General features: G+C 44.1%; 1 protein-coding gene across 5 annotated transcripts in view; it reads left to right on the top strand.

Annotated features, from left to right (window-relative positions):
* Positions 1-22,081, top strand: part of ZMAT4 (zinc finger matrin-type 4) — a 266,950-nt gene that overhangs the window by 163,443 nt on the left and 81,426 nt on the right. For all 5 annotated transcript variants that reach the window (XM_081921383.1, XM_081921385.1, XM_081921384.1 and 2 more), the window contains exon 4: positions 5,793-5,949. In XM_081921383.1, coding sequence (XP_081777509.1) covers positions 5,793-5,949 — 157 coding nt within the window. The remainder of the gene's footprint in view (positions 1-5,792; positions 5,950-22,081) is intronic.

The raw sequence follows: 22,081 nt of genomic DNA, 5'->3' as shown, positions 1-22,081 counted from the left end.
CCCCATGGAGAGCCTCAAGGTCCATAAATAGCAACACCCTAGTGGTCCCTGTCCCTAAGGAAGTTAGATTGGCTTCAACCAGAGCCAGGGCCTTTTCAACTCTGGCTCCGGCCTGGTGGAACGCTCTGCCTCATGAGACCAAGGCCCTGCAGGATCTGATTTCTTTCCGCAGGGCCTGTAAGACAGAGTTGTTCTGCCTGGCCTTTGGCTTGGAGCCAATTTGATTCCCTCCCTCTCTTTTTTCCCCCTTTCTTTTCCTTCACCTCCTGCGATGAGGCTACATTTTAATATTTTAATGTTCCATTATTTTAATGTTGTATTTTATTTTTGTTTTTAAGTTGTAATCATTCATCTTGTTTTTATTATTGCTTGTAAGCCACTCTGAGCCCGGCCTTGGCTGGGGAGGGCGGGGTATAAATAAAAAATTATTATTATTATTATTATTATTTACACAATGGGCTGCACATGATTGGCTAATTCCAGAATTCTACTGTAAACCAATCAGGTTGTGGATTCACTTCTATCTGGAGCATGATTGGGTGGTTCCTGCCAACCAATCATACTGCTGCATTGTTCTTGGACCAATCAGACTGCTGCATTCTGAATCCTATTGTTCTAGGACCAATCAGACTGCTGCAGTTTGGATCCTATTCAACTCAGTACATAACATTATACATTATACAGGCAGTATATTTCATATCTAATTTCCACAACTTTTCCCATGCCACCATATCAATATTATGTCACAGATCTTTAGCCCAATGTATAATTGCGGGCTTAATCAGTTCATATTTTGTTTCTCATTCTATTAACGTTTTATACATTTTCAGAATCAGTTTTTCTTTGCCTTCTGGCACTCTTAATTCAAATTCAGATATTTGGTCTATTAAACCATATGTCCTATCTTTCTTAAATAATTCATTTACTTGGTGGTACTAAAGCCATCCCGTCACCCATTCCTGAATTTCTTCCTGTGTTTTCAATTCACAACCATCTCCAGAAAACCTCTCTCTCTATGTACCCCATTCTGCTTCCATAGTCAATTTATTTTGAGCACATGCCTTTGTTGGAAATAACTGCAATGGTGTTTTCCTTCAATAAATTTTCTATATTGGATCCACACGCTATACAAACTTCTTCTTATAACATGATTTAAAAATTCTCTGTGGATCTTGACTTTCTCCTACCATAAATATGCATGCCACCCATAACCTTCTACATCAAGTAACCTCGTGTTTTTCAATACCATCCATTCCCTCATCCAACTCAAATGGGCTGCTTCAGAGTATAATTTTAGGTCTGGCAGTGAAAATCCTTCTTTTTCTTTAGCATACGTTAAAGTTTTAAATTTATTCCTGGATTTTTTCTCCTGCCAGATAAATTTAGATAGTTCTTTTTGCCATTGTTTGAAGCAGTTCATATTACTTATTACTGGTATTGTCTGGAATAGGAAAGACATCCTAGGGAGCGCATTCATTTTTATAGCCGATGTTTTTCCCAACAATGAAAATTTCCTTCTTTCTCATCTTAGCAAATCTAATTTCATGCTGTTCCACACTTTTGCATAATTATTTTAATATAACACTGCATTTTTATACCTAAATATTTCACTTTTTTTCCTCCTTTAGCCCAAGTTCTCTTGCAGAACTTTTCTCATATGCTGATCCATAGTTTTCACCAACATTTTAGTTTTATCCCTATTAGTATAAAAACCAGCTAAATCACCAAATTGCTTTATCATTTCAAATAGCTTTATCACATCAACCAGAGGGTTTACCACAAAAAGAACTATGTCATCTGCAAATGCCCTTAGTTTATAGGTTTGTTGTCCAATTTGGACACATCACAGCATTTCACTTTCTCTTATATTCCTAAAGTTCAGGCTTACCATTTCACAAATCTGGTAGGGCTTGGTGAATATTCATTACATACAAATCGGGCTTCCTTGCTACATTTGTCATCCAGAACACTGAGCTTGAATGCAATGGAAGCCCAGCATGGGTATGTATTTTTGGCTGGAAGGCTGCTATTTTTTGTGATCTTTTTAAAAATAAACTAATCTCCTAGAGTTTTAATTTTTAATGTGGCTGGAAGCATCTTCTAATTTATGACAGGTTCTGTTTGCAGGTGGTCTAACTGTCATGGCTGTTACTGATGGAAGCTGTGCTTGTGTTTATGGAGTGAGAGAAAGATGGCAGAATAACTAAATAAGAGGTGCCCAACATAAAGGGCCTCAATATGGCATGCAGCTCACCTCTCACACTCAAAACATGTCCATTATTTTCAGGGCCAATAATGGTAGACTGGATCCACGGTCTTTCAAAGGCATTCCAGAAACCTCAAGTGATCCAAAATATGGAGTCCAGATGTCATGGACTGGTTGGATGTAGGGGAATAGTGGGAGGAACCAGCTGGGGAACCGCCAAGAGAAGAAGGCTCAGAGCATGGGGAGCGGTGCTGGGACAATGATGAGTGGTCAGAGGGAAAAGACTGGGAAGAGGAGGTGTCACTGAATGGGTAACAGGGCTTAGTGAGCTGGGAGAGTGTGTGGCAGGGATAAGTCCAGAATCGGAGGGTGAAGCTGAAGCAGGGGAGGGAGGGGAGGGAAGCCAAGAGGCAGAGAGGAGTCAGGCTGGAGAAGGTGTCTCCTCCTGCTGCTGCAACAAGCTCCCCTCTCTGCTGGTCTCCCAGAACCAGAAGAGGCATGAAGTAGAAGGAGCAAAGACAGGAGGCACACAGGCACAGTCTTTGATTGCTTGGGGGAAAACCAGAAGAGGAGGAGACAAACACAGCTGTGGGGAGGTGAGGACCTTTTGTCTTGGTAACTGATCCATGCAGCAAGACCTAGTGGGGATGAGTTCCTGCGCTCATTAGGCCTGACACTCTGCCAAATCTGTGCAGATCCTTTTCTTGTTAATAAAGGGTTAACTCCAACATGTACAGTGCAATTTACTGCTGGCGTACTCCTGTCAACAGACTATTATCTGGGCCTAAAGATTGGAGCAGTCGTTTCTGATCTCATGCCATCTCCATTGGTCATCTGTTTAAGCTCAATTTAAAGCACAATTTAAAGCATTATTACTATTACTATTTAAGCATATTAGTTATTTTTTACTTATAAGTCTCCAAGTGACTTGCATTGGAAAACATATACATAAAAACATTATGCCACAGAAAAGAAGAGAAATTCATATAAACTTTAAGAGTCAATATAAAATATTAAAACATGATGATACTCCACCGAAGAGAAATAGAAAATTTTGGTACCACCCTAGCAATGAAATGACCTGCAACCCTCCCTAGCCCAGAATAATAAGACACATCAACATGCCAATTTTGTTTAAATGGCAATCCATGCCAGCAGTGTCATTTGGGTTGATTTCCCTTAAAAACTCAACTTTTCTGTCCGGATTTTCACTGTTTGAAATATGGCAACTCCAGTCTGGCAGCTCGGCTGTCCTTGCTGAGAGAGCAACCAAAATGCAGAGCAGGGAGAGATGGCAAAGGTTTACCTACTCTGCTGTTGTCCTGGCTTCTGCTTTTCCCATGTAGCTGTTGTGTATAAATGGCCTCTCGAAATTCATCACCACTGTGTGTGGACAAAGGAACTGGGAGGACTAATTTCTTAAATTCCTCCAGGGGGAACAGAAATTTCTTTTTCCCCGCTCCCAAAGTTTGTTTTAGGTTTTTTGGTGGGATGTCAGGGCAAAGGGCAGAAGCTGTCAGGCCACCATTTTACATCCTTCACAATGCTCTGGATGTTGTGTGTCATTATGGGGTGCTGTTGCTTCTTTGGGTCAGGGAACAGCATCCACTATGATTAGATGGTAGACTATATTCAGCTGTAATTTTGCAGCATGGTCTTCTCTTTCTGGGGAGGGGGACATAGTGAGAAAAATAAAAACATCTCAGGCCACACACCCCTTGAAAAATGTCCTTGAGAAATTTGGGCTCAAGCTTAGCATAATGTGTTTGATACAAGCTTGCAGCATCAGTGTTACTCACACTGGGGGATGCTTTGGGAGTTGTAAGAGGCAGCTCACAGGAAACGAGTCCACTGTCAAAGCTGTCCATCTATTCCAGCTTAACCCGGTTTTCTGCTACCTGTCCCTGTTTGACTTCTGAGGATGCTTTTTGAAAATGCTGATGAAGTATACACATGTGCACTAGAGTCTTGTAAGTCTTGTCTCCTCTCCTGAGCCTCTTGAAATCAAATGTTTGGGCAGGACAAGAATGCATCTATTGTAAGATGCCCAGAGTGGCTGGGGAAACCCAGACAGATGGGCAGGGTATAAATAATAAAATTGTTGTTGTGGTTGTTTAAATTGTGGTGGGTTTTTTTTTTTTTTACCCAAGGGCCACATTCCCTCTTGGGCAACCTTCTGAAGACCATAGTGAGGCCTGTAGGGCTGCATTTGTCCCCTCGGCTAGTGAGTTGCCAGCCCTGATTTAGATGCAGGCAGATGAAGGGCTGTTATGAGAACCCTCAGCTGCTGAAGTGGCTTGCAGAGAGTTCCTCTGCTGTTTCTGTTGGAAGTTTGGGTGTGATCCAGCATGCAGAAAAGGGTCTGCGTGGTGCTTAAGGGGCCTCCAGATTCACAGGCTAACCCTGTACCTTTAACTGGTATGCTAACCTCTCTCTGCCCTTTGAAATTTAGACTGATAATGTGTTAGCTTATATCCTTTTTACAACTGCCTCCTTCTCTTGGATGTATTTTCTGAGAACAAAGGGGCAAGCATGGCTTCTTTGTTTCTCCAGCTACTTAGCTAGCTAGGACTATAGAACTATTTCTCATCAAGAATACACTTCCCTTAATAAACACAAACATTCTTATTTGGAGCCAGGCCAGGGCTAGTCTTCTTACCTTCCTAGCTAGGTAATTTCACTGACAAGGCCGTGCTTCTAGGTCCAACAGTTTCCATGTTGGCAGGAATGCAACAAGTAATTGTTCTTTATATCAGGCAGCAGTGTTGCATCCTTTTTTGTTGCCTGGGGCACATGCCCCAAGCAGGGCATGGAGGGTCAACAGAACCCACCACGCCAGGCCAGCCCTTGCCACCAACACCATGGGGTGCATGTGCCTGTTCAGCTCTGCCCACCAGACCCAAGTGGGGCTGTGCTGTGTCACTGCCCATCCATGCAGGGAGAAGCCTGGCTGGCTGACATGGCCCTTGGCAGGCAATCCTCCCCCCTGATGCTGGCTGGGCAGCTATTCAGCCAGGCTCGAAGGCCCACAGAGACTGGCAGCAGGCAGGGTGGAACAGGGATCCCTGTGGGGGGCACCTGGCCTGTGCCTAATAATAATAATAATAATAATAATAATAATAATAATAATAATAATAATAATAATAATATATTATTTATACCCCTCCCATATGGCTGGGTTTCTCCAGCCAACAAAATATTTAAAATACAATAAAAACCAGACATTAAAAACTTCCCTAAACACGGCTTGGGCTACAGCCCCCCTGCTCCCCCCACTATACCCCTGATATCAGGGGTAGCCAACCTGGTGCTTTCCAGATGTTGATGGGAGCTGGAGTCCAACAACATCTGGAGAGTCCCACATTAGCCAGTTGCCTTTCATCCCAGCCCACTTCTCCTATTCCTTCCCCCTTTCAGATGCCTCATGATTTCAGGCGGATGTCTGAAATGGATCCATCAGACCCAGAGTCCTCAAAATCCAGCCCCAAGATCTGGTGCTACCAGAATTTGCATCTGAGTCTGGCCCTCTTGCGACTGCTGCCTTTGACATGCATAACATCCTTGCTTCTTCCTTCTCATCCTCCAGGGCAGCGACAATGAATCGGTGGATAAGAACAAATGCTGTACGCTCTGTAACATGTCCTTTACTTCAGCCGTCGTGGCTGAGTCACACTATCAAGGGAAAATTCATGCCAAAAGATTAAAACTGTTGCTAGGAGAGCAGCCAACGTTAAAGGCCACAGGTAGGTCCAAATACATTGACGATAAAGGCTTTCCTTTTCCCCCTTTTCTTTTTAAGGAGTGGAATACTCTGTCTTTTTGGATCCATGCATCAGTTTCCTGTTAAGCAGAGGTGAGGGTGGCACTTTGACTGGCCTTGTGGATTCGGGACAGCAGACAAGAAGCACAGAAAGAAAGTTGAAGGAAAGCAGCTATTCATTGCTCGCTTTGCTGTGGCAATCTTAGAAACACCCATCCACACAGGCTCATGAGGACCCCCTTTATTCCTGTAGATGCCACTCAAAAAGTGTCTCTGTTTCCCTATTTTCTGAACACTTGCTTGTAAGATGGAAGCTGTTGCTGTACCCTCTGGCCATGTATAACCAATTCTGGAACTGCCTTTAATTGACATCTCAACAAAGACGTTTATTTCTCCTTCCAGCACTCATACAGAATATCATTTTGCTCCTTGCTGCTGGTGGAGAATCTAGTCTTTCTTCCTCCTTTTTTAAAAGAGGGAGGAAGATGGGTTGGTTTCTTGCATTTTGCCATATTTGCTTGCTCCCACTGTGCCTTCAGTAATGCGGACCCTCTTAACTCTCACATTTAGAAAAGTCAAATGTCAGCGATTGTTTGCAAACCTTTCCTCCCCTCTCTCAGAGTACTAGAACTCACAGTCACCCAGGGAAGCTGAAGTGAGAATTGAAGCTACAGTGAATCAGGCAGAGGGCCTTCTTGGCGCCCTCCCTGTTGAACACCCTCCCTTCAGAGGTCAAGGAGATAAACAACCACACAACCTTTAGAAGACATCTGAATTCAACCCTATATAGCGAATTGTTAACGTTTAACGTTTTGTTCTGTTTTTGCATATTCTGTAAGCCCCCCCAGAGTGGCTGGGGCAACCCAGTCAGATGGGTGTGGTACAAATAAAACAACAACAACAATGCAACAATGCAAACAATTTGCAACAATGCAAATACTGTACAATACAAATACTAACAGAACCCACCTAAATCTACCTATGCCTGGCTTAGGCACAGCACAGCCACTGGGAAGTACATAATTCTTCCGCTTTCATCAAATATATATATTAAAAGTTTTCAACCATAAAAAGCATACAAAGTAACATATAGATTTCCATTATCCACAGTTCATTCTCCTCCTTGGACTTCCTCACGACTCTCGTTCCTGCATTCTAAACTCATAAAATTTACCAGCAAATTATTAACTTGTTTCAATTCTAATAGTACAATTTTCCACTATTAAATCTCAAACTTTAAAAAGTTTAAACCATAATTTAACGTGATATTTATCCAAAGTTTGTCTTTTCTTTTAATGGCATTTAAATTCTTATTCCTTTTAGCTAGTTTGTTGGTACCATGTTATTGCAAATCTTACATCTTTCTTAACATTCATACAATTTATAATGTTTTTGTAAATAGTCCTTAAATTTCTTCCAATCCTCCTCCACCAGTTCTTCTCCCAGGTCTCGGATTCTGCCAGTCATTTCCGCCAGTTCCATATAGTCCATCAGTTGCATCTGCCATTCTTCCAGTGTGGGCAAATCTTGAGTTTTCCAGTATTTAGCAATGAGTATCCTTGCTGCTGTTGTGGCATACATAAAAAAAGTTCGGTCTTTCTTTTGCACCCTCTGGCCGACAATGCCCAGAAGAAAGGCCTCTGGTTTCTTAGAAAAGGTATACTTAAATATCTTTTTCAGCTCATTATATATCATTTCCCAGAAAGCCTTAACTCTAGGGCAGGTCCACCAGAGGTGAAAGAATGTTCCTTCAGTTTCTTTACATTTCCAACATTTATTATCTGGCAAATGGTATATCTTTGCAAGCTTGACTGGGGTCATGTACCACCTGTATATCATTTTCATAATGTTTTCTTTCAAGGCATTACATGCCGTAAATCTCAAACCGGTGGTCCATAACTTTTCCCAGTCAGCAAACATGATATTGTACCCTATGTCCTGTGCCCATTTTATCATAGCTGATTTGACCGTTTCATCTTGTGTGTTCCATTTTAGCAGCAAGTTATACATTCTTGAAAGTATCTTAGAACTGGGTTCTAACAATTCTGTTTCTAACTTTGATTTTTCCACCTGGAATCCTATCTTTTTGTCCAACTTAAAAACTTCTTTAATCTGAGCATAATGTAGCCAATCTCGCACTTTCCCCCGCTTTCATCAAATATAAATTCTGAGGTTACTACTACCAGCTTTGGCAATGGCTGCTAGCCTAGTTCCCTGCAGGGCAGAAGCAAGATGATAAACAAAGAGTTGTCTGCCCAGAAGAGCAAAACTTTTAGCTTTATGGCCCAAGACATAGTGAAACAACTTCTCTCTTATGCTATCTGGTGATAAACGTCTGCAGATTTACAGAGTTGTGGCAATGTTTTATTTATTTACAAGATGCCACACACACACACACACACACACACACAACTAATAATCAGATATGCTAGCAAGGGGAGAGGAGAGAAGAGGGTCATTCCTTTTCTTTAAGATGTGCAGAGTGCAAAGCATTTTTTCCTCTTTAAATGCTATGGTAGCAACTCCTGTGCATGTAAAAGGGAAAACTTGGACCAGATAGAAAGGGGTGAGGAGAGAGCGACTGTAGCACAAATCGCTCTCTGGGATGGAGGAATAGTGGTGTACTGTGGCTTTTTGGCACCCAGGATCTTCTAACGCTGACACCACCAGATTCTGAGAGGATGCAACAGGCACCCTGAGGGGAAGCAAGCTGCGCCAGGGCCAGGCCTTTGGGGCTGGGATGGTGCCTCCTTCTCCTAGAGAGAGAGGAGAGCACGGCTCCACACCAGCCAGCCAGGCTTCCCCTGGTGCAGCTTCCCTCTCCATAGGTTGCCTGTTCATGGAGGCACCTGGTTATGCCCTTTTGCACCCTCAGAATAATGTGCCCAGGGCCGACCACCCCACAGCCCCAGTCACGCTATGCCAGTGTGGAGGAATCCTGCAAGAGTCAGACAAAAGAGGGTTCCTTCTTCACAGAACGCATCATTAATCTAGGGATGCGGCAATGGCCACTTGTTGAAATAGTTTTGAATTAAGATTAGGCTGTGCACATTTAAATCCCATTACCTCCCCCAAAGAATCTTGGGAGCTATAGTTTTTTAAGGGTGTTGGGAATTGTAGGTCTATGCAGTGGCGTAACGTGGGTTGTCAGCACCCGGGGCAAGGCAAGTAATTTGCGCCTCCTAACCCGTGGATTTGCACCCCCTAACCCGTGGATTTGCGCCCCCTATCCCTAACCCCCAGATGTTGCGCCCGGTGCGGCCGGGCCCCCCTACACCCCCCACGCTGGGTCTATGGGGATAAACTACAGTTCCCATGATTCTTGGGGGAAAGTTATGTGCTTTAAGTGTGCATTACTGTAAATGTATGGTGTGTACATAGCCTTAGACAACTCCAGAGTGGGGGACAGATGGCATTAGTAACAAGGGCTTTATAGAAACTCCCTGTTCAGAGGCAGCAGATTTCAAGAAGAGTCGCGACTCAGTGGCTTTTTCACATGGGATGGTCCCAGGTTCAATCCCCATCATTTCCAGGTGGGGCTCAGAGGGATTTTGTTTTGAAACACAATGGAGTTGCTGCCAGTTTGTGTAAAGAGTTCTGAGCGGGATGGACCAATGGTCTGACTCTGCATAAGACAGTTTCCTATGTTCCTTTGTTATAATGCACCAACTCATAGGACAAATATAATTTATGATGGTATAACAAAATCATTAAAATACCATAGAATAATAAAATGCAGAAGGTTATTCAAATTCACTCTCTAAAAATGTTTGATGAAACAACAATGTTTTCTGCAGGTGGCGAAATATCCGAATTGTCTGATTTCAGTAGGATGTGACTTTGTACAATTGGCCATGCAAAGGTCAGAGGTTTCCACACCTCACCACCCCAAGTCCAGGCAGGGCAGAGGCACGGCCACAGTTGAGTGGGCCAACCAGGCTAAAATTGCTAAAATGAGAATAATAATACTGTGGGAGAGGGGTATTCTTTTTGCTTGTTACTGTCACACATTTTTATGTTTTTATATTGTGAACCACCCTGTGATCCTCAGGTGAAGGGCAAATTCAATTAATTAATTAATAACAGCAACAAGTGTCGGTCCATTAGGAGGGCTTCTCCAGGTGAATTGCAATAATCTGAGTGGTGCCTAATGGACAAGGTGCTTCAGGTGAATTTAATGGTGAGGATTTATGTTCCGAAAGGCAGAATATTGGAACAAATAAATTCATGTGCACGCAATTGTGCAGCAGCCTGGCTCACATTAGTCTCTCCCTCTCTTGGAGTTGGAGAAATCATGCAGATCCTGTCCTCCAGGCCACCACATGCGGAGGCTATCTGTGTTACAGAGGGGAGGAGGTTCACCATGTTATTTAAGCCCTGCTCCTCCCAGAAGCATGTTTCTACCACAATGCTATTTAAGCATTGCTCTTGGCTTGATGTGTGACCTAGAGTTCAGATCCAAGACAAATAGTAGGATGATTGTATTAATTAGCATTTCCCTCCTCCTTCCTCTCCTCCTCCTTTGTAGATCTACCATAGCAACAACAGTTATGCGACAAATAGACAAGGTCATTGCTTTGTAGGGAAGTTGAGTACTAAGGAATAAAGTCGGGTAATTGGAAGGGAAGAGCAAATGATGCCATGGAAAAGAAAATGTCCCTATCCTTTCACTGCCAAATGCTCCAAGGATCTCAATTTGCTAATGAGCAATGGTCTCACCAGTAGGGCAGTTCCTTCCTTTCACCCTCACTGCCTCATGGGTTGCAGCTTTAGAACAATAATAATAATTGGAGGAGAGGGGAAGCTTGCCATCCAAAACACTCAGAACCTAAAAAAAAAATTCTTTTGGAAAGAAGAAATTAATATGGCTACAAATGATTTTATAGCAGGGGTGGGGAACCTGGTGCCTTCCAACCATTGTTAGACTCTAATGGTCTGAAATGATATAAGATATAAGATATAATAGAAGTTGAGTTTAAAACACAGACCTTTTTAGCCTATTGCTGAATGTTTGAATGCCTTTTGAGTCCATGGCTCCCTTGACCAACCACATTCTTTCTGCAGCTCCCCTGTGGGAACTGCTTACACTGGGGCTCCATTACAGATTGTTCGTATGTGGGGATTCCTGTACCACCCTGCCCCTTTTGGGCAACATTTTTGGCGCACATGTAAAGTGGGAGCGCGCATGCTGACAGGAACCCAAGCAAGACCACTGTTCTGCAGGTCCCAGCTGACACACTGCACATGACAGCCCAGCTTGCCTTTTCTGAAATTAGTGTCCTCAATCTCCCCAGGGTGCCATGGTGCACTGGTTCGACAACCAATGGGCTATACAGTGGTACCTCTGGTTACGTACTTAATTCGTTCTGGAGGTCCGTTCTTAACCTGAAACTGTTCTTAACCTGAAGCACCACTTTAACTAATGGGGCCTCCTGCTGCTGCTGCTGCTGCCGCACCAGTGGAGCATGATTTCTGTTCTCATCCTGAAGCAAAGTTCTTAACCCGAGGTACTATTTCTGGGTTAGTGGAGTCTGTAACCTGAAGAGTATGTAACCTGAAGCATATGTAACCCAAGGCACCACTGTAGTTAACAGTCTGCTAATGCTAATGTTAATGTTTGATTTTATTTTGTTGTAAACCGCTTAGACTTTTCATTACAATTAAGTGGTGCATGAATTTTGTTTAATAAAACAAATAAATAGCCCAGTGACATGCAGAGGGTTGCATTTGCCCAACCCCTGACCTAGAGGAAGGATGTATGCCGTTTCCTTGTGAAAAAGTCTTGGTTATGCATGTTGGATATGTTTCTGGCAGTGGGGGTTCCTCTGCACTTCCAGACTCAAATGATCAAGGTTCCATCAAGTTTATGCCTTCTTTCATGTATCAGATTCAACCTGAAAATGCAGCTCTTTGAGCCTTCTTCCAAGCAAGGTGTTTGTTGAGAAACTACATGATTGTTAGACATTTTGCCTTAAATCAAGTTTGATGGAATCTGGCCAGAGCACGTAGCCATTTGTAATGGTTGTGAGGGGTTACTTGTGCGTAACCTTACTTCAGTTCAGTTAGTTTGCTTGCCCAACCATGCTTAGGGTCGGAGCTTGCCCTCCGTGACCTGTTAGTCACTTGCAGAATCCGAGAGTGGGCGTCTCTTGAACCTCTTCCACCTCCTGGGGTGCAACCCATAATTAGCCATGAACGGGCTCATCCCCGTGGACACATGCTCAGCGTTGTTATACGCAAACTCCGCTAGTGCTAGCTTCTCTACCCAATCGTTCTGTCTCTCGTTGACGTAGCAGCGTAGATATTGCTGTAAAATGCTGTTTGCCCTCTCTGCTTGCCCGTTGGTCTCCGGGTGTCTCGCTGTCGAGAATCCCACTTCCACCTGCAATAAGCTCATGAGTTTCCTCCAGAACCTCGAGGTAAATTGTTTCCCTCGGTCGGAGATAACCCTCGAAGGAGCCCCTTGCAACCTGAAGATGTGATCCACAAACAACCGGGCGGTTTCCTCGGCCGTTACTGCATGTGAGCATGCTATAAAATGGCACATTTTGGTTAGCAGATCTACTACTACCATGACTGCTGTCTTCCCTCTAGATTTGGGTAAATCGGTCATGAAATCGATCGACACCTCCCCCCATGGTCTTCCCAGTGTGGGTAAGGGCTCCAGTAACCCCACCGGGGCCGCCCTCTCTCCCTTGACCCGTTGGCAGCGGTCACACCCCCGTACATACTCTCGTACATCTTCCCTCACCCTTGGCCACCAGAATTGCCTAGTAACCAGTAACATGGTTTTGTGTTGCCCAAAGTGCCCCGCTGTTGGGTTGTCATGAAGCTGTCTGAGAACCCTTTCTCGCAGGGCTTCCCCGGGCACATACATTGCTCCCCTGTAATACAGCAGTCCTTCCCTCTCCTCAAAGCCTCCCTGATCTCCCCCAGTTCCCCTGAGTTCCCTGATTCTGGTTTGGGCGAATTCGTCCTGGCGAATCAGCTCGGTTAGTTCTCGTTTCCCAACCAACGCTCCCCCGCAAACCCATCGTTCCTCAGGGAACACGTGTCGAGCTTCCGGCGGTCCTTCTCCTTCCGTATACTCGGGCTTCCGTGAAAGCGCGTCTGCCCTCACGTTCTCTTCCCCCGGCACGTACTTGATCTCAAAGTTGAACTTGGAGAACTCCTGTGCCCATCGAATCTGTCTCTGGTTGAGCACTTGAGCTGTTCTCCAATATTCCAGGTTCTTATGATCCGTGCAAACCTGAATCTTGTGCTGTGCCCCTATTAGGAGATGTCTCCACTGTCGAAATGCTGCATAAGTAGCTAACAGTTCGCGATCATACACCGTGTAATTATGCTCCGATTTGTTCAGTTTCCATGAGAAGAAGGCGCACGGCCTCCAGGTGTGTTGGCTCCGTCCCAGCTGTAGCAACACTGCTCCAATAGCTCTGTCTGATGCGTTGGTCTCCAGCCTCATCGGCTTCTGCAGATCCACGTGCAGGAGCTGTTCCTCCGAGGCGAACGCCTTCTTTAGTTTTTCGAAGGACCTTTGGGCACTTTCCGTCCAGACGAACTTCTTCTTGCTACTGAGACAATCCGTGATGGGTGCGGTCAAGTGGGCGAAGTTCTTGATGAACTTCTGGTAGAAGTTGCTGAACCCGAGGAACCTCTGCACATCCTTCCGGGTCTTAGGGGCCTTCCATTCCAGCACTGCCTGCACCTTGCCAGGGTCCATGGCAAGTCCTTTGTCCGACAACTTGTATCCCAGGAATTCCACCTCACTGGCGTGAAATTGGCACTTTTCCAGCTTGACCCACAATTGGTGCTCTAGTAGCCTCTTCAGCACTTCCCTGACGTCCTGGACATGCTGCTTTTCATTGTGCGAATAGATCAGTACGTCGTCCAGAAATGCTACACATTTTTTGTACAGCAGGGGTCCCAGCACATGGTGCATGAAGCTTTGAAAACAGGCTGAGCCCGATTGTAATCCAAATGGCATGACTAGGTACTCAAAAGCCCCTAGGGGGGTGAACATGGTGGTTTTCCATTCGTCCCCCTTCCTTATTCTAATCAGATTGTATGCTCCCCGGAGGTCCAGATTGGTGAAGATCTTGCCCTTCCTCACCCTAGTCAGAATATCATCAATTCTGGGCATTGGGAAGGTCACGGGTTCCGATACAAGGTTTAATTTTCGAAAGTCCACTACCAGCCTAAGCTGATCCGTGTTTTTCTTGTCCACAAAAAACACAGGGCTGCCCCCCACTGCCTTAGATTCCCTTATGAACCCCCTCTTAGGGTTTTTGTCAATAAAGTCTCGCAACTCCTGCATCTCTCTGTCCGACATGGCATACAGCTTACCCACCGGTAGCTGCGCCCCAGGGAGCAGGTTGATTTGGCAGTCGAAGGGCCTATGTGGCGGCAGCATGTCCGCTTCCCTCTCGCTGAAGACTTCCTGTAAATCCGCGTACTGTGGCGGCATGTCCACTCTCTGCTTCAGTGTAGTTGCTGCCACTCTGGCCAACCTCACCCTGGGTTTCTCCCCCCCTAGACAGTGTTCCAAACAGTGTGCTGACCCGAAGGTGACTGTCCGTTGGTGCCAGGCCACCACTGGATCATGTAGCACTAGCCAGCTCATGCCCAGTATTATCGGGGGTCCCGCCAGTGTGGCCACGTGAAAGGCAATGGTCTCTGTGTGCCTGGATGCACTCATTCTCATAGGTGGGGTTTGATGTGTCACTTCCCCTCCCAGCAGCTCCCTGCCATCTATCGTGGTCACTTGGAACGGGAAATCAAGTGGCAGCAGGTGGATCTGGTGCTCCAATGCAAACTCCTTACTAAAAAAATTACAGGAGCTGCCTGAGTCCAGCATTGCTTTCACCTTAACTGGGTGTCCATTTGGGACTTCTAGCACCACCTCTATCGCTATAGAAACCTTGGGTGGGTCCGGTTGGGGCACTTCTGTTATCTGTTCGCTTGGCTGCTGCACCCCCCTGTGGGCAGTCAAGCGCTGGCATTTCCCTGCACCTTTTCCTCTGCCCCCTCCTCCTCGCTTCCAGCGGCTCCCATCATCCCTTGCCAAGCCTTTCTTTGAGGACAGACCCTGGCAAAGTGTCCTGGCCGTTGGCAGAGGAAACACTTCTTGGTGCTTTTCCCAGCCTTTCCCTCCCTTTTGCCTCCTTGGTTGGCGCCAGAAACCTCGCGCGCCCGCGCTCCATCGATTTCCATTGGCACTACGTCATCGGCAGGCAGCTTAGGCATCTCTGGAATGCGGTAGTCAGAGTGGCGCTCTCCCCTCCCTTCCCGCCTTTCCAAAGCGCGCGCTTCCTGGCGAGCGCCTATCGCCAGCGCTGCTTTTGTCAGCTGATCCATAGTCTCTGGGCGGGGCGCACGGGAGAGCTCATCTTTCATAGTTGGGGACAACCCCTCCTCAAACAGCATCCGTATGGGAGGGCTATCTAGATCCCATTCGAGCCGGTGTATTAGCATCGCAAAGCGGGACCAGTAGTCTCTCACGGAAAGTTCCCCCTGCTTGCATCTCAGCAGCTCCCTTTGGTTCACGCTCTCCCCCAGTTGGCTGGAATACATTGCGTCCATTGCCTGAAGAAACTTCCGAACGTCCTTCATGGCGGGGTTCTGCGCAGCCATTAGGGGTCTAACCCATTCCCTCGCGCTACCCTCAAGGTGCCCCACGATATACGCCACCTGCGCTGCCTCGTCAGCAAAGTCATCGTGCTGCAGCTGCAAGGCATACTCTATTTCTGTTCGGAATCCATTATATTTCTGGGGCTCCCCCCAAATTTGTGTACTAGTCCTGGCACCTTCTTTGCCACTGGGGTGGGTCTAACCTGCACGTCCTGGGTGCGCCTCTCGTCCAGCCGCGCCATCAGCAGTGCTACATGCCGTTCCAGCTCCTGGTTCCTCTTTAGTAGGTCCTGCGCCCCCGCAGCTGGCTCCGCTGCCCCGGCGCCTCCAGTCTGGCTCATGTTTCCACTGCTTGCACACAAGTAACAGCAGTGACTCTCGGATTACTGTAATGGTTGTGAGGGGTTACTTGTACGTAACCTTACTTCAGTTCAGTTAGTTTGCTTGCCCAACCATGCTTAGGGTCGGAGCTCGCCCTCTGTGACCTGTTAGTCACTTGCAGAATCCGAGAGTGGGCGTCTCTTGAACCTCTTCCAGCATAAAAGCTGTTTGACCCTGAGTCTCCTCCTATGTTCTCTGCGAGGAACGCGTCTGCGCAAGTAAGGGGAAGGCAGGGGCGTCCCAGCGCTCTCTCCACTAGTTTCGGGGGAAGGGTCTTGGAGCCCTGTCACCAATTCCTCCATCTCCCTCTCTTCTCTATGGGTGTTACGCTGAAATCCTTCCCCCCTGCTCGTCCCCTCTCCGGCATCGCTGGGTAGCCCTGCCTCCGTTTCTTGCTCTGATGGTAGTTCCCTGACACCATTCATAGTCAGATTTTATTGTAGACTCCATGGGTTTGAGGACCAGGAACTGTTTAGTCTCAGTGAGCTACCTATGATATGCTATGCCACTTTGGGATTGTGGAAGAGGGTACGTCAGGCCCTCAAGTCTCTCCCCAGTCCCACTGCTTCCTAGTCCCACCACCTCTTCCCGAGTCGCACCCCTCCCATGTCCTGCTTTTCACCTTCTTTCTTTTTTTTAACATAATTTTTATTGAGTTTTCCATACAGTGGTACCTCAGGTTAAGTACTTAATTCGTTCCGGAGGTCTGTTCTTAACCTGAAACTGTTCTTAATCACCACCTTAGCTAATGGGGCCTCCCCCTCCTGCTGCTGCCGCGCCAGTGGAGCATGATTTCTGTTCTCATCCTGAAGCAAAGTTCTTAACCCGAGGTACTATTTCTGGGTTAGTGGAGTCTGTAACCTGAAGCGTATGTAACCTGAAGCATATGTAACCCAAGGTACCACTGTATTTCATTTTAATTCAATACACATATTCACAACATATATTATTTGCTCAAAAAGAGCATTGACCTCCTTCCCGCCCTCTTTTCTGACTTCCCTATGACATTAACATATCTATCACATTTCCATAATCACTTCTTTACTTTATATCAACATTTAAAAATCACTCTCTCATTTGTAAATTAGCATCTTAATTTCACATTACTAAACATTTCATGTTAAAGCTACAAACGTTTTCAGATAAGTACAATTTTCTTTCAAATAATAAATAAATTTGCTCCAGTCCTTTTGAAATCTTCCACGGATTGATTCCCGATTTTCCCTGTCAACTTCGCCAACTCCACAAATTCTGCCATCTTTATCTGCCAGTCCTCAAGTGTGGGGAGTTCTTGCTGTTTCCATCTTTGGGCCAGGAGGATTCTTGCTGCCGTTGTGGTGTACATGAATAAATTTACATCTTTTTAATTAATTTCTTCACTAATTAGCCCCAGTTAAGAATGCCTCTGGTTGGGTTTTTTTACTAAAGTTGTATTTTAGTATCCTTTTTAATTCATTGTAAACAGTGTCCCAGAAAACCTTAACTTTGGTGCAGGTCCACCACATATGTAGGAAGTTCCCTTCCTTCACCTTACATTTCCAGCATGATTTATCCTGACACCTATACATTTTAGCAAGCTTTCGCGGGGTAATGTACCAACGATACATCATCTTCATTAAGTTCTCTTGGAGAGCCACACATGCAGTAAATTTGATTGTTTTATTCCACATTACTTCCCATCTCTCAAAATCAATATTATGTCCCAAATCCTGTGCCCATCTTATCACACTCTTTACCTCCTCGTCCTTTGTATTCCACTCTAATAGTACCTTGTACATTTTTGACACCATTTTCTTTTTAACTACACAACAGTTCTGTCTCAATTTTTGATTTAGTGTTACCAAATCCATTACTTTTATAATCTTTCCTAAAGACATATTGCAATTGGTGGTACTGTAACCAATCAGTTAGCTTCCCTCAACTCTTCAAAAGATTTTAATTTTAATTTACCATCGACTTCCACCAATAAATCTCTATATGTCACCCATTCCTCCCCCATATTCTTCTTTTTTACTGCAAATGCCTCCAGTGGTCAAATCCACCAAGGGGTTTTGCATTCTAACAGATTTTTATGCCTATTCCATACCTCATACAAGGATTTTCTGGTGATATGGTACAGAAACCCTTTATGTACTTTAACCTTTTCATGCCACATGTAAACGTGCCATCCGAACCTGTTATCAAATCCTTCTAGATCTAATACCTCCTCATTGTCCAGTGTCATCAATTCATGCAACCAACTAAAGCAAGATGCCTCTTAATAAATTTTTAAATCTCGTTGTGAGAAGCCACCTCTCTCTTTTACATCTGTCAAAATTTTGTATTTAATCCTAGGCTTCTTCCCCAGCCAGATAAATTTAGAGATTCGTTATCGCCAAATATCAAATTGCTTTGTTCCGCATACGATGGGAATGGTCTGGAATAAAAATAACAATTTTGGGAACATGTTCATTTTAATAGCTGCGATAATTTCATTCTAGTCCAAATTTCTAGGTCTTGCTTTATCTCGTTCCATACCTTTTCATAATTGTCCTTGTAGAGGTTAATGTTTTTGTTGTAAGCCATATGCCCAGGTACTTTACCTTTTTGCGGTCATTAGTCATGTTTTCATTTGTGTCTCTTCTATTTCCTTACTGTCCATATTTTTTGCTAATAATTTTGTTTTGCTCTTATTAAGTTTGAATCCTGCTAGGTGACCATATTCTTCTATCCTTTTCACTGCTTCAACTGCACTAGTTGTTGGTTGTTCCAACGTCAACACAACATCATCTGCAAATGCTTTATTCTTGTACTCTCTATAGCCAATTCCAATGCTCTTTATTTCTTTTGTCTATTTTTTTCAGCAGGATTTCTAATGTTGTTATAAATAATAATGGAATAATGGGCACCCCTTTTGATATTTCAGTTCTTTCCGTAAGTGTGTTATTGATCATTAATCTGGGATATTGTTCTGAATAGATTTAATTCCATTTATAAATGTCGTTCCCATGTTCATAATTTCATGAAGTGCCAAGACACATTATCAAATGCCTTCTCGGCATCCAAGAACATATCCCTTCTGCCATCCAAAAATTCAATTATATCAATAATGTTTCTAACATTATCTTTCAGTTGTCAACCAGGCACAAAGCTGGCTTGGTTTTTCCCAATTCTCTCTCCTAATATTTGTTTATACCGATTGGCTAGAATACTAGCAAATAATTTATAGTCATTATTTAGGAGAAAGATTGGTCTATAATTTTTGACTTGAGTCGGGTCTGTGTCAGGTTTAGGAAGCAGGGTGATATGGGCTTCTCTCCAGGTCTCCAGAATTCCGAGCATTTCTTATAGTATTTGGATGTCAATCTGTCTGGGCCTAATGCCTTACCAATTAAAAAGGTAAAGGTACCCCTGCCCGTACGGGCCAGTCTTGCCAGACTCTGGGGTTGTGCGCCCATCTCACTCAAGAGGCCAGGGGCCAGCGCTGTCCGCAGACACTTCCGGGTCACGTGGCCAGCGTGACATCGCTGCTCTGGCGAGCCAGAGCTGCACACGGAAACGCCGTTTACCTTCCCGCTAGAAAGCGGTCCCTATTTATCTACTTGCACCCGAGGGTGCTTTCGAACTGCTAGGTTGGCAGGCGCTGGGACCGAGCAGCGGGAGCGCACCCCGCCGCGGGGATTCGAACCGCCGACCTTTCGATCGGCAAGCCCTAGGCGCTGAGGCTTTAACCCACAGCGCCACCCACGTCCCATTGCCTTACCAATTACTGCTTGTTTTATTGCCATTTTAACTTCTTCTATTGTATTATTATTATTGAGTTGAATTCTCTCCTAGCTTGATATTCTCTTCAATTTGTTCTGTTCCAAATATTCTTCTATTTTACCTTCTTCTTCCTTTCCTTTACTAAATAAGTGTTTATAGTATCCTTGAAAATTCTTCTTAATTTCATCTGGATTTTCAACTGTTTTCCCTTCAACCGTCAATTTCGTTATTGTATTCTGTTTTTGTCTCTTCCTAAGTTGCCAGGCGAGTAATTTTCCTATCTTATTCACAGATGCAAAATTTCTTTGCTTTAAAATTTAAAATTTTAATTTTCCATTCTATTTCTTGATTTATTAATATCAAAAATTGTGTTTGTAACTTTTTTATATCAGTTTTAGCTTGATTGTCTTTGGAGTTGTTTACTAATTTTTTTCATTACTTATTATGTGTTTTAATATCTTTTCCTTTTTACTCTCTCTTGATCTTTTTTGAATTGCGTTCTGCTGTATCCAAAATCCTCTTATTACCGCCTTTGATGCATCCCATACAATATTAATGTCCACTCCTGTAATGCTTCTAGGGGTTGCTCGTCTATCAAATCATTATTTTGTACCAAACTGAAAAATGTTTTAGGCAGCTTCCCTTGATTTGTTTTTTTTTTAAATAATTTTTATTAGGTTTATAATATACAAAATTCAAATTCCAAAATACATGTTTCCATAAATCTAGTGGACTCCCCCCATCTTCCGGACACTGCATTCTCTGTAAAACCAAAACCTCAGCAATTTGTTAACTTATTTTAAACATAATAATATATCTTCCATTTTATCGTGATATCTGGTCTCTGAACATTTCAATCCAAATCCATTAATTTTTAGTTTCAACACAATAAAATTATTTCATTACACCACTTCTGTCTTGTTGTGCCTTATTTACCAATTCAAAGATTTACCAATACTGAAGCTATAGTTTCCTAGAGAGAAGCATTTTTTAACATTCATACAACTTATAATGCTTTTTCAAATAGTCCTTAAATTTTTCCCAAACTTCCTCCGTTTCTTCTTCTCCCGAGTCTCGAATTCTGCCAGTCATTTCAGCCAGTTCCATATAATCCATCAGCTGCGTCTGCCATTCTTCCAGTGTGGGTAGATTTTGTGTCTTCCAGTGCTTTGCCATCAAGATCCTTGCTGCTGTAGTAGCGTACATAAAGAAAGTTCTATCTTTCTTAGCCACCCTCTGGTCTACCATGCCCAGGAGGAAGGCCTCCGGTTTCTTGGGTAAGGTGAGTCTAAGCACCTTTTTTAGTTCATTATGTATCATCTCCCAGAAGGCCTTCACCTTCGGGCAGGTCCACCAGAGGTGTAGAAATGTCCCTTCCTCCTCTTTACATTTCCAACATTTATTATCAGACAGGTGATATATCTTTGCAAGCTTGACTGGGGTCATGTACCACCGGTATGTCATTTTCATGATATTTTCCTTCAAGGCACTACATGCCGTGAATTTCATTCCGGTGTTCCATAACCTTTCCCAGTCTTCAAACATAATGTTGTGCCCCAAGTCCTGTGCCCACTTTATCATGGAGGATTTAACAATCTCATCCTGTGTATTCCATTTAAGCAGCAAGTTGTACATTCTCGAAATTAACTTAGATTTTGGCTCAAGCAACTCTGTCTCTAGTTTCGATTTTTCCTCCTGGAAACCCACTTTTTTGTCCGCTTTAAAAACTTCCTGGATTTGAGCATAATGCAACCAATCTCGCACCTTGTTTTTTAACTTTTCCATACTCTGCAACCTCCATTTATCTCCAATTTTTTCAATTATTTCCCAATATTTAGGCCAATGGGCCTCCATATTGAGTCTTTTACGTGCTTTGGCCTCCATCGGTGAGAGCCACCTCCAATAAGTCTTTATATTTTGACCAGACCATAAAAATTGCCCTTCTGACAATATGGTTTTTGAACGATTTATGAACTTTAACCTTGTCGTACCACAAATATGCATGCCACCCAAAAGCATTATCAAATCCCTCCAGGTCGAGGACATCAGTGTTCTCCAACAAAATCCAATCCTTCAACCAGCAGAGGGCTGCAGATTCATAATATAACTTCAAGTCCGGCAGGGCAAATCCCCCTCTTTCTTTCGCATCTGTTAGTATTTTAAACTTTATTCGGGGCTTTTTGCCCTGCCAGACAAATTTAGACATATCCCTCTGCCATTTTCCAAAACATTCCACCTTATCCACGATCTGGAGGGCCTGAAACAAAAATAGCATTTTCGGCAAAACATTCATCTTTATAGCAGCTATTCTGCCCAACAAGGAAAGTTTCAGTCTTGACCATGTTTCCAAGTCTCTTTTG

Source organism: Podarcis melisellensis (genome assembly GCF_964234715.1).
Source record: "Podarcis melisellensis genome assembly, chromosome: 8".
NCBI lineage: Eukaryota > Metazoa > Chordata > Lepidosauria > Squamata > Lacertidae > Podarcis > Podarcis melisellensis.
Note: the sequence above shows the minus strand (reverse complement) of the source record. Positions and strands in the feature narration are given on the sequence as shown.